Here is a 12,961-nt window from a genome sequence, read left to right as displayed (position 1 = left end):
ACGTCATTTTAAATTATTTATTGTATTCCATAGATCTTACAGAAGTATTGTAGCTTCGAGATGTGAAAAAAAAAAAAAAAAAAAAAAAAAAAAAAAACAGGAATTATACAGAAATATACAATATATAACTATTAATACAGCAGTTGAGTAGAAGGTATGAATATGCAGAAATGTTCTTACATCTGTTCTAAATTTCTTCTCTTGACCCTTCAAACTTTAAGATAATAATCATTAGTGTGCTGAAGGCTGTAATGCATGGATAGTGATATCTTTATTTTATTTTATTTTTTGTAACCACTGAGAATAATAGAGTAGATGGAGATCTGATGTGTGTCTTATATTAAAATTATGAATGTTCTGATTAATACTAAAAGTACTGTGACAGCGACGTGAGATTCGAACTCACGACCAGCGTCCCGCAAGAGAGAAGATCGCGCGGAGCACTTTGGGATGGCGCGCGGCAGAGAGGGGAAAGGGCCAACGCGGCGAGAGAGTGGAGAGAGAGTGCGCGCGCATCTGGTGCTGGTAGAGAGGAGAGGGCTCTGGATTTTTCTGGAGTGCCATCTCTAGAGACGCGTGGAACTTTCGAGGCTACGTCGCTGTGGTTATAAATTAAGGACGCGAAGGAACGACAGCAGTTTTCAGTTGATTAGTCAGCCAGTCAGTGAGAAAGCCAGAGCAAGCAAGCCAGTCTTGTGTACCGGAGTTCGACTCGAGTGTGCGTCCGCATCTGCATCAGCATCCGAAGGCCTGAGTTCGAGTGCAGTGGACCGCAGTTGGAGGGACCTGAGTTCGAGTGCAGTGGACCGCAGTTGGAGGGACCTGAGTTCGAGTACAGTGAACTGTCTCTGAAGGTCTGTGGTTCGAGATACTGTGAACTCGAGTGACTGAGCTAGAAGAACTGTGAACTGAGAACTGATAGTTCTGATTTGTAAATAGTGCTTTGTAAATATTAGTTAAGATTAACAGTTCATTGTTGTTCGTACTAGTCCAAGTAAATTGTCATTGTCATCGGTGGAGTGCTATAACGAATACTGTGTTAAGTGAAAATCCAATTGTTGACGAGAGCGTTTAAGGCGAATTGTAGAAAGGAATTATTGTTGTGGCGAATAAATTACATTGTTGTTACTAATAAAATTCACAGTATCTTGATTTTCAACACAAAAAAAAAAAAAAAAAGATCGGGGAAATAATGCATTTGGAAAATCATTTTGAAGGATGTCCTTTTATGTATAGCTGTCATCATTCTTTGGACATTTTTTTATAAATAAAATATATGTTCAACTTCAGATGGGTTAGCACAGAATGTTAATCTATATTTGAACAAAGAATGAAGATATGCAAAGGATACCATTTTAAGTGGGTTTATATCATGAGATAAAAGCAGAGCTTAATTTAGGAGTAATCCATTGTGGTGTTTTCCAATTCAAGTGATTATCCAATTGCAAACCAGGAAGTGTTGTGCTTGTAGATTCTTCGACATCAATTCCAATTAATGAAACATTGAAGGAAAACTTAGCACCATTAGTACGAAATTTAATTACAATGGTTTTATCAACATCAAGTAATAGTTTATTTGCAGTAAACCAATCATTAATTAGATTTAATTCTGTGTTTGAAGTGTTTATAAAATGATTATATTGTTTACTTAAGATAATCACACTTTTATCATCTGCAGACAAGATTATCTGGGATAAATTACAATATAAACTAGAAATAATGAACTTAATTGATCCTTGCAGATCTCTGTGTTTAATATTTCTAAAAATGTTAACCAACCTGAGGTCTCAGCTTAATCCCATAATAATTTGATTTGTTTATGAACATATTGTGATCTACACAGTCAAATGCTTTAGCTAAATCACAAAATACTCCAACATATAATTTCGAATTTAAAGAATTCAGTACTTCAACCAGCAACCTAAAAGCTGCATTCTATGTCGCTTTTTCTTTTCTAAATTCAGTACTTCAACCAGCAACCTAAAAGCTGCATTCTATGTAGCTTTTTCTTTTCTAAATTCAAACTTCTCTAAAACTAGGTTACTGTTGAGGATAAATCGCAATATAGCGAACGCCAGTAGGGGAAGTTATCCCCTCCCACATGAAATGTGCATTCGACACAACACTCGCCTAACACGTAGAGTATCTGGTGAGCTAGTAAGGGAAAAGTGGAAGGAGTCGTGGGCGAAGCTTCTTCTACATTCGCTATATTGTGATTTGCCCACTGTTGAATTCCAAATAGTGACATAATGTATGATACACAAGTTTTGAAAATATTAATAGTGATATGGATCTATAATTAACAATATAGTAGATTTATCTCCCTTTTACAAATTGGTTTTACTATTGAGCATTTTTTTTAATACCGTATTGGATTGACTAATTACATAAATAGCTTAAAGCAGAAAAAAATATTTCAGAATAGGCTTTAAGAGCTTCACTTGATATTTCGTCATATCCAGAGGAATGTTTTGTTTTTAGATACTACTTAAGCACTGATTCTTAATCATGTAGGTCCCCACAATAAGTTCAAATAATGGAAGCTTGTAGTACTGAAAGTTCAGTAGGCTACAGTCCCTACTGCAACACTGCAGAATCAAAACTCTGTACAATACTATTTATTACAGAATGTAAGTGTGATATAATTAAGCTGTTTTCAAAAGAGGTGTTCATGAAACCAAACCAAACACCTCAGTACTGAGCAAAACTGAGATACAGTGAAACTTCTCCTTACGGACACCCCCAAGATACGGACACTCCTCATATACGGACAGATTTGTATGTCCCAACTGAAATAATATATAAATAATGATAAATTTAACTCTCGTTTACGGACACTCTCAGACACAGACACGGACAGCTGTTTCACAGTCCTAAAGCTTGCTTTACCTCCTGACTGCGGACAGAACTTGGATTTCAAAACCTAATGTGTTACAAAAATGGAAAATTTAGTTTTGAGAACTGTACAGAAATTCCTTAACATGAAAGAAGACAATAAGCGTCTCATAGGCTACCTCTAGCCCAGCCGGCTACCCCTTGTTAGCTGGAAGCGGGTGGATAAACAAAGTCATAAAATTTAACCTGTCTGATAGGTCCAAGGTTTCCGTGATCATGAAATTGTATTCAACACATGATAGGGTTAGTAGGATTAGTCTCTTCACTTCAATCAGTTGTTTTGTTTCCAGAGACATGACACATGAACGTAAAGGTTAAGTTGAAAACTGTAAATTACAGTACTGCATAACTGTAGACCTAGAATAAAACTGCATGGTACAGTACTGTATTTTCCTATTTCGGTCTTATCTACTGTAGTTCAAATTAGCAAACAATTTACTGTAGTACAGTAGACTGTATTTAGAATTAAACTACAGTAATACATTTCATTTAAAGCGTGAAGGGATACATAATGCATATTATAAATTTACTGTTAGATTGGGGAGCCTCCCTCCCAATAAAGGACACCTCCCAGATGCGGACAGATTGTTACGTCCTTTCGATGTCCGTAAATGAGAGGCTTCACTGTACCGGTATCCTTGAAATGTTCTCAGTTGAGATCCTCAGATTAGGTTTTCATTGTGTTTTGTATAACACACAACTTATTCAATTCTTTTCATTAAATGAACATTATGGCACAACATAGATTTGCATCTTTGAAGCTGTATAGAAACAATAATTTTATGTTTACAGACTGTGGAGACATACTAATGAATGGCATGTCATGGAAACTGTGTTTCATGTCTTCTTTTTCTTCCTCCTAGAATCAGTTACACACAAATGACCAATTGTGTTTTGCATAGACTAGAAATCATCCTGGGATACTGCAGTGGGTGACCAGCTTCGCAATGCTGATGGGTTTGATTTCCTGAATCTCTCCCAGGGACAATATGTGTTTCCCGAGGTATCAAATGAGTGATATGACTTAAATCTGGATAATCCAGCAAAATGTGGGGTGATGACTCAACATCCATCTCACATTACAGGTTGTATCCTTTGTGAGGTTCAATACATCCAGATGGCAATGTCTGATTATAAGGCCAGAATGTACATAGAATATACTTATGTAAGTTGGAATACAATGGAGCTGCAATGGAGTCGGACATACATGGTGTGTCTAAAAAGTTCGGTGAATGCTATCAGAAAACAAACAAAACAGAAGATACAAACAAATTTCCTTTATTGCCTTTCAAAATAGTCACCATCTGCTACAACACTCTTTCGGCAACAGTTGTATATCGTCTGAAAACTGTCAGCAAAGGCCTTCTGAGGTATCGATTGCAGAACGGCTGTCACACGATCTTGGATGGCTGTCATGTCCGCAAATCGTGCACCTTTGATGACAGTTACACATTTTCACATATTTTCAGAATTTCTGTCTTTTACAAGTACCATAAATTTTAAATTTCTAAAAAAAATTAAAGTCAGGATAATGAATAAGCATCGCATAAACCTTATTCTTACCTCTTTCACCATCTTCTCCATCCTCCTCAACAAACTCAAAGTCCCCTTCATAATCTTCTAATTTTTCATACCAAGCCCTGTCATCTGTTTCTGCAGTTAGCTGTTTTACTGGAACAGCAGAAATGAGAAAGATATGTTAATAATGGTCTTGCTCTTAGTAAGCTTTCTTGCTTGATGTAACCTTATTTTAGTGATATTCAGTTCCTATTTATGACACTAACAACTACAGTGGTCAGTAATTTATTGTTTTATCAATATTATTATGGACCGGAACCATAAAATGTCAAGATACCGGTAATTAAATTGTCTTAATCACACACAGATAATGTGAGGAAGCTTTTGTTAAAATTATAATAATTATAAGAATTCACTTGCTAGACTGGGGGAGCGGGGAAAGAATACAAAACAAATTATCACAGAAAGAATTTATTATACATACTTCCGGTATGCACTACCAGAAAGAGAATCTCTGAGGTTTATCCATACCGCACCAGCTGATGACTTTGGGTAAGTTCAGTAACAATATCGACACTATAGGAGAAGTATCCTTTAAAATGCAATAAGGATGTGAATCTCCAACATAGGGAAAGATATAGTTCTGGTACAACAGCCTGAAAACTGAAGGAAGTCTCTCTCTCATTTTTTTTAATGCCTTTCATCCAGACACCCCACTTTAATATATAGCATTCTGTGCAATCATTAGAGACAGGATTTCCATGCAAATGCATGTTTTTATATAAGCTTGCTACAGTTCTCAAACTTTGTAAATATCCATTTTATGGCTTAGTGATTCGAAATATGTATACTTTTTCCGTGCATATTTGCATGTTTCGGTCTTTTCAGTGGTAAATTCATGCATAATGCATGTTTTTCAGATTTTAAGTTTAATAATGCATATTTTGAGGTTTATGTTGCATATTAGGTCCATTTTTATAGTTTCATTGCATATTTTATGTTAAAATCGCATGATACTGCATTTTATAAATGTTGCCTCGTAGAGTTTGGTATTTTTGAGCTTACAATATTTGAGTATATGTACTGAAAAATATAAGTGAAATCCTAACGGTTTGCAGGGTTTCTACCCGAGGACTTTGAACCTTACCAGCTAATCCTGTCATTGTATTGTCGCATTGGAATTCCACACTCCTGTTCTATACAAGTCTTACCCTGAGGCTAAAATTATTATTAGAAGGGTGCCTCTTCTGGTCCCTTCCATACTTTGTAGTTTGGCGACAATAGCATTAACATGCTTCCCCTAACATGCCTTTAAATTGGAAAGGTAGATAGGTAGAAGGTCTGTAGTAGGCTACATGTACAGTGTTTTGTGAATTAGCTACAGTATTTGTGTTCTGTGAAGTGTTGTAATGTCCCCGATTAAATGTTTGAGAAGAGATCTTGTGGCACAGTGGATCAAGGGAAAAGAATAACTTAGAAATTTGAAGAGATTGTTAGTAGTACATTGTGCCATTCGAAAATAAAATGTAAGTTTCAATTTTGATAGTGCATATTTTCAGTGTTTCTTCCCTTCATTGTGTATGTTTGATCATTTGATAGTGCACGGATGAATGCATATTTTACGATTTGATAGTGCATGAAAATCCTGTCTCTAGTAATCATCAAAGACATTGTAATAACAGTCACTAAATGAAAAAAGTTAGGTTCAGGCATTTGGTAATATATTCATCTCCACACTCACATGAGCACTGTTTCTTTTTTTTTTTAATATAAGGATGCAAATTCTTGCACATATTTATTCAGAAACGAATTGTGTTCAGATGAAATCTTGATTTATTGGAAGAATTAATATTACAGCAGAACTTGGTTATAACGACATCCAAGGGACCTTGAAAATTACGTTGTTATAAACGAGTGTCGTAGTAACCGAGATTCATATTACCAGTCTAGTGAGGTGGAAAATGAGAAATAATAAACATAATTTGGCTTATTTTAGATTTATGTATTCACTTTTAAGCATACCATGAACACAGTAAAATACATGTACAATTATAAATACAGTATTCTGTATTAAAACAGTTTGTCATTACTCACCAAACTTATTTACTGAGGAGTGAAGTAATCAGTCATTTTACTCTGTTGTCTCCTACTTGCCCAATATACACTTTCTAAATTAAATTCTATGTTCATTATTTCAGTTGCAATTTCACTGTTCCCTCCTCTAGCTTCATAGAAATGTTCACAATTCTAATGGCTTCTAAAGCGTCACTCACTTCTTTTAGTGGCCATACTGCGTTAAAATGCGTGCACTTAGTGAAAATTTCCTGTCGAAACTGACCACATGCAGGTACCATTAATACCGCTTGAATTCGGGCAGGTTACAATGGGATGGGGAATCTGCCTGCATTCCAGAGGTCTATGATAGAAGGTGAGAGTAAAGGATTTGCCAGATTTCAGTAAAATATTTCTTAAAATACTTTGGTTCTTAGAAAATTATATTCCAAACTGAAGTTGAAAATGACGTTATATGCGAGGTAGATGCATATACGTTTGTTGTATTAAGCAAGGTAGGAAAGCATATGTTTTATGGGGAATTAGTTGGGACCACAGAATATCTGACGTTATAGGCGAGGTGTCACACAAAACGAGATCGCTATAACCAAGTTCTACTGTATTTTCATCTCTTCTTTGTGGATGCCTGTATTTTTATTTTTTCATTACTCAGAATACATAATGTATTGTGATGATAAAAAAAAAAAGATCGACACTGTTGTCTTCTTCCATATTTCTACTATTTAAAAAGTGGCTTTTTTACTGCCAACTGTTATGTTTACAACCTTCTACTGTATACTAAACAGATGGATTTTTTAATTGATATGCAGTACTAAAGTCTGTGAGTCTATTCATCAAGAAAATATGTGCTAAATCTTATTAGAAAAGTAACAGTATATTTATCTGAAGCCATAATTATCATCTATGGTCAAGTGATTGCTACACTTACCACTACAGAAGATATTCATAGGTTCAAACTTTGTTCAGGATGATGGATTTGTTGGAGTTAAAATTCTCACAACGATTTTCTTCCAAATGTGTGTGTAAATCTGGGGGTTCCATATCACAAACCTATGGCACATAAAAGAATCTTGTCCTGAGTGGAAGGGCTCCAGACAACGCCTGCTTCTGACATCATAATACTTTTAGAAATCTTCCTCAGTTATCATTCTATCATCACGGAAAATGAATTATATTTTGCAGGTATTCACATCACAGAAATGGAATTCAACTGTGCCATATGAGAAGAATTCCAGAAAGTTTTTAGTTGACTATTTATGGAAGCACTGGAGGATGGATAGATAAAGAAGAAGAGGAATAAGAAGAATACTATTTGACTACATTGGATAAAAGCAGCAGAAAATGGTAATTAATTTGCAATATTTTAATTGTAACTTTTTGTCTTAAGTATGAAATAGATAATAACACAATATATAGACCCTCAGTCTTCAAAACTTCTATTTTTATTTTATTAGGTTATTTTACGATGCTTTATCAACATCTTAGGTTATTTAGCATCTGAATGAAATGAAGGTGATAATGCCAGTGAAATGAGTCCGGAGTCCAGCACCGAAAGTTACCCAGCATTTGCTCATATTGGGTTGAGGGAAAACCCCGGAAAAACCTCAACCAGGTAACTTGCCCCGACCGGGAATCGAACCCGGGCCACCTGGTTTCACGGCCAGACACGCTAGCCGTTACTCCACAGGTGTGGACTCTTTAAAAATGTTTGGTTCAAATTAATAATATCTTACATTAAAACTTTGAGAAAAAATTTTAAGAGCATAAAATTATCTAAATACATTCATTCATCATTTAACCCATAGTTCTGAAGTCAGAACATAGGTAACCCCTGGCAGAAGTTTCAGCACTAACAAGGAAGTTAGTTGCATTTATTTTTATTTTACTTGATTTAATGACGCTGTATCAACTACGAGGTTATTTAGTATTGATGGGATTGGTGATAGCGAGATGATATTTGGCGAGATGAGGCCGAGGATTCGCCATAGATACCTGACATTTGTCTTATGGTTGGGGAAAACCTCGGAAAAAAACCCAACCAGGTAATCAGACCAAGCAGGAATCGAACCCGCACCTGAACGCAACTCCGAATCGGCAGGCAAGTGCCTCAGCTGACTGAGTTACGTTGTTGGACCTTGTTGCATTTATTTGCCGGCAGGGGGCAGAGAGACAAGTGGTAAACTTATCGCTTCAAATACCACCTAGTATACAACTAAGGTATTACTAGGGTACAAGAGAGGAGAAACCTAGTCTAGAGGCTCTAATTTAGGTTTGCAAACCTAAATAACTTGCCAGATATAAATTTAACATCTGTATATGTGTAATGGAAAAATGTGTAAATAGTCAAAGCAACATTTATTTATTTATTTATATTTTTATTTTTGTTTCAGAAGCGAAATTTAACACTGATGAAGAAATAAGTTATATGAAATGGAGGGCAGGTGTCTAAGAAGAAGTGATTGTGTCCTACTGTAAGGCTATGTAACCTGTAACATTTCAGAACCTCCAGAATGTCTGATCTTGTGTCATTCCCTAGTCTCCAGAATGTCTGATCTTGTGTCATCCCCCAGTCTCCAGAATGGCTGATCTTGTGTCATCCCCTAGTCTCCAGAATGTCTGATCTTGTTTCATCCCCTAGTCTCCAGAATGTCTGATCTTGTGTCATCCTCCAGTCTCCAGAATGTCTGATCTTGTGTCATCCCCTAGTCTCCAGAATGTCTGATCTTGTGTCATCCCCTAGTCTCCAGAATGTCTGATCTTGCGTCATCCCCCAGTCTCCAGAATTTCTGATCTTGCGTCATCCCCTAGTCTCCAGAATGTCTGATCTTGTGTCATCCCCCAGTCTCCAGAATGTCTGATCTTGTGTCATCTCCTAGTCTCCAGAATGTCTGATCTTGTGTCATCCCCTAGTCTCCAGAATGTCTGAACTTGCGTCATCTCCTAGTCTCCAGAATGTCTGATCTTGCGTCATCTCCTAGTCTCCAGAATGTCTGATCTTGCGTCATCCCCTAGTCTCCAGAATGTCTGATCTTGCGTCATCCCCTAGTCTCCAGAATGTCTGATCTTGTGTCATCCCCTAGTCTCCAGAATGTCTGATCTTGTGTCATCCCCTAGTTTCCAGAATGTCTGATCTTGTGTCATCTCCTAGTCTCCAGAATGTCTGATCTTGTGTCATCCCCTAGTCTCCAGAATGTCTGATCTTGTGTCATACCCTAGTCTCCAGAATGTCTGATCTTGTGTCATCCCCTAGTCTCCAGAATGTCTGATCTTGTGTCATCCCCTAGTCTCCAGAATGTCTGATCTTGTGTCATCTCCTAGTCTCCATAATGTCTGATCTTGTGTCATCTCCTAGTCTCCAGAATGTCTGATCTTGTCATCCCCTAGTCTCCAGAATGTCTGATCTTGTGTCATCCCCTAGTCTCCAGAATGTCTGATCTTGTGTCATCCCCTAGTCTCCAGAATGTCTGATCTTGTGTCATCTCCTAGTCTCCAGAATGTCTGATCTTGTGTCATCCCCTAGTCTCCAGAATGTCTGATCTTGTGTCATCCCCTGGTCTCCAGAATGTCTGATATTGTGTCATCCCCTAGTCTCCAGAATGATATTTCACAAATAGATGTACCTCACTATCACTGTGGGAATATGTAAGAAATTGGAATAATAATTAGGCTAGTAGTACTCTTGTGTACAGAGAGTTCCTATGCAGTCCGGTCCCAGGTAGTAATGTTCCGTCAGCTTAATAATGGTACTACGGAATACCCATCCCAAGGAAGCTAAGCAATGAAGAGTGGTTTGTGTAGGGAAGCATGTACTGAGTTGTCGATATGCTGGCATACAACCACTTCTGCCTGCCAACATATTTGTTAGATAGAAGTTGGAATCTGGTCTGCATAGGAACTCTGTTTATGATAACACTTGTGCGATGAGAAAGTAGGAACAAATTCAAATTGTTGCAATGATGCCACAAAATGTAAGAGAGAACCTCAACCAAACAATGAAGTGTACAAGTACCTAACTAATAATTTGGTTTCAGAAAGCAATGCAGATGAAGGAAAACACTGAGGCTGAGGCTATTATAAGGAAGATCTGCCATGCATTTACTAAAATTTGTTACTTAAATATCTGAGATGACTGTTCACATTTAAAATGTTGTGCATAAAAGTCTTTTGTTACTAAAAAGTTGTTCTGGGAAATATTTTATTTTGTTGAACACGATTATAACATTACGTTTCTAAATCACATAGTACGAAAGAATCTTCAATTCAAATTATCTAGATGGGCTAGGTGCATCAAATTTGCATTTCCCACATTAATCAGCAAACACATAGACAATTTTTGTTTTCTTTCATGGTGAATATGTTAAGCATTTCTCTTTCGTCAATTTTCAACAAAATAATTCAATACTTGGAAATAAATTGACGTAATTTACAATATTAGCCTACAGTCATCAGTACTGTCTTCCCATAAGACTATCACTCATACACCAAAGTACTGAAGTTGACTGCAAAGAGGACAGGCTGAAGTAAAGTTCTGGTTCATTGGAAGAGGAGACAATGTCGTGGTTAGTGCAAGATTACCCTTAAAACAACATCTACATCCTTCAAGGGCTATCGGGAATACTGAGTAGTTTGTTTCTGCAAGTTTTAATTTCTATTAGATCTATAATTAATTTTTTAAACCTGTTCATTAGCTGATTTCTCAGGAGTGAAGGAAGTTCTTAAAGACATATTTTAAAATGCAATCATTGATATTAAATTAAATAATATAGCATCTGTAATGAGTACTATACAAGAGTCTTCAGCCCTAGTTTTGTACAAGAAAGTTTTAATTTGAAGAATAAATTCTTAAAAAAAAAGTTCCTTTCCTTTTTTATTTTCTCTACTAAGTTATAAACCCGATGAATTTATCAGTATTCGCAAAATAACCAGAAAATTTTTCTAAAGAAAATGCTAGTGCAAAATAAAAAAATTTAAGCATTTGCAAAACTGGAATGAACTCTGTAAATTGTGTATATAAAAGAATTTCAGCTATGTGGTTTCTTTTAGTAGAAGATACTAAAATTGCAAAGACAATTTATACAATTTTATTGTATCCAAGACAATCAGCATTAGGTGCAGCTATTAATCCAAAGATATTTCAGCACTTGCCTTCATTCTTTGTGAAGGTGAATGCTGAAATATACAAATTTTTCTAGATTAAAGGAACATTAAAAGAAGAAATAATAATCATACCAAACTATATGAAGAGGAAGGAAAATTTACGGTAAGTACAGAGATTTATAATTTTCGGCAAATGTGTAGAAGATAAAACAACTGATTTGTAAGTACTGTATCAGATGACTCATCCATCTATAGCCCGAAGTTATTTATGGTATGTATGTATCCAATGCCTACCCACTTCACTTTACGTAATTGGGGTTCAGCATATTGCGGATAGATGGCAGGACTATGACCCATTTTCTAGTTGTACATCACTTCAGTGGGCCACACTGTGCATGATGTGTATCTGTGGAGAGTTATGTCGTGTACTAGGGTGAGTGTAAGTGTAAATGTTCGTGTAAGTGCAGTGTCTACAATGAGTGATGATGAAGAAGATAAGGAAGAGAGAAGGGGAAACCCGGTGCCGGCACGTAGCCTACTCCTGTCGAATAACACCAAGGGGGCCGCCATGCTTAACATCCCCGTCTGACGGATGAATCATTATCAATAGTGACACATGCCTTCTCTTCATATGCACTGCGGAGAGGTTTCAGATTTAACGCAGGCATATTGGTGCACAATCTAGTGATTAGAAGTTGTGCACTGCCATCTCTCCTAGTTTCGAGGTACAAATTTTACATGAAAATTACATTGAAGAGAACCGAGGGTGTAGCTGTTCGATAGGTACTTCTGGTGGGACACAAAAATCTTCGTGCAATGAGACAAACTTACAAATTTTGGTAATTGAGTGAGAGGCCTAACTTTTACATAATATGTCGTTTTTCCACCAACTTAAGTACTACTTCTTTTCTTTGTGTATTTAATTGGTTTTAATACCGTTCTTTTTATTTTTATAAAGTGCTAGTGGCAGTTTGAGAGCAAGAGCATACAAACGGGGTATGGAAGCAACAAACAAAATTACATTCCCAATTAGGTTGCAATATGGTTTATACATTACTTTCTTAGGCAGAACAAAGAACTGAAGCTGGATCGAATGTCATATGTAAGTAATTCAAATATATAACAATTAGGCCTTCTCTTAAGCGAAACTAGCGCACAGCAAGCTCAGGTAGATTTTACTCAATTTGTACTGTATTTTTGGTCCAGGGAAAATACTCGTCTTTTATGAATATATAAACATGGCTTACTTAAATGTGGTGCCTTAAATATTAAACTTCATCTCCACAAAAAATCCCTTATAAATTCAACAATTTACACTTTCAAAATCACCTAATGGTAGTTTCGCCTGTCATTCTATGACAAGAAAAAAATTAATATT

At 36.3% G+C, this 12,961-nt stretch overlaps 2 protein-coding genes across 4 annotated transcripts in view; one reads left to right on the top strand and one right to left on the bottom strand.

Moving 5' to 3' along the window:
- Positions 1-11,337, top strand: part of LOC138709609 (uncharacterized) — an 809,429-nt gene extending 798,092 nt beyond the window's left edge. For 2 of the 3 annotated variants that reach the window (XR_011334961.1, XR_011334963.1), the window contains 2 exons: positions 7,669-7,830; positions 8,877-11,337. The gene's annotated coding sequence lies outside the window, so the exon portion shown is untranslated. Of the gene's footprint in view, positions 1-7,668; positions 7,930-8,876 lie in introns of those variants that run through there. The other variant, XR_011334962.1, reaches the window with a different exon arrangement.
- fsd (transmembrane protein fates-shifted) overlaps positions 1-12,961 on the bottom strand; it is a 59,383-nt gene that overhangs the window by 39,174 nt on the left and 7,248 nt on the right. The window contains exon 3 of the mRNA XM_069840498.1: positions 4,459-4,566. Within this exon, the coding sequence (XP_069696599.1) occupies positions 4,459-4,566 (108 nt within the window). The remainder of the gene's footprint in view (positions 1-4,458; positions 4,567-12,961) is intronic.

The sequence above is a fragment of the Periplaneta americana genome, chromosome 11, assembly GCF_040183065.1.
Source record: "Periplaneta americana isolate PAMFEO1 chromosome 11, P.americana_PAMFEO1_priV1, whole genome shotgun sequence".
Taxonomy (NCBI): domain Eukaryota; kingdom Metazoa; phylum Arthropoda; class Insecta; order Blattodea; family Blattidae; genus Periplaneta; species Periplaneta americana.
This window is presented reverse-complemented; position numbering and strand designations above follow the sequence as displayed.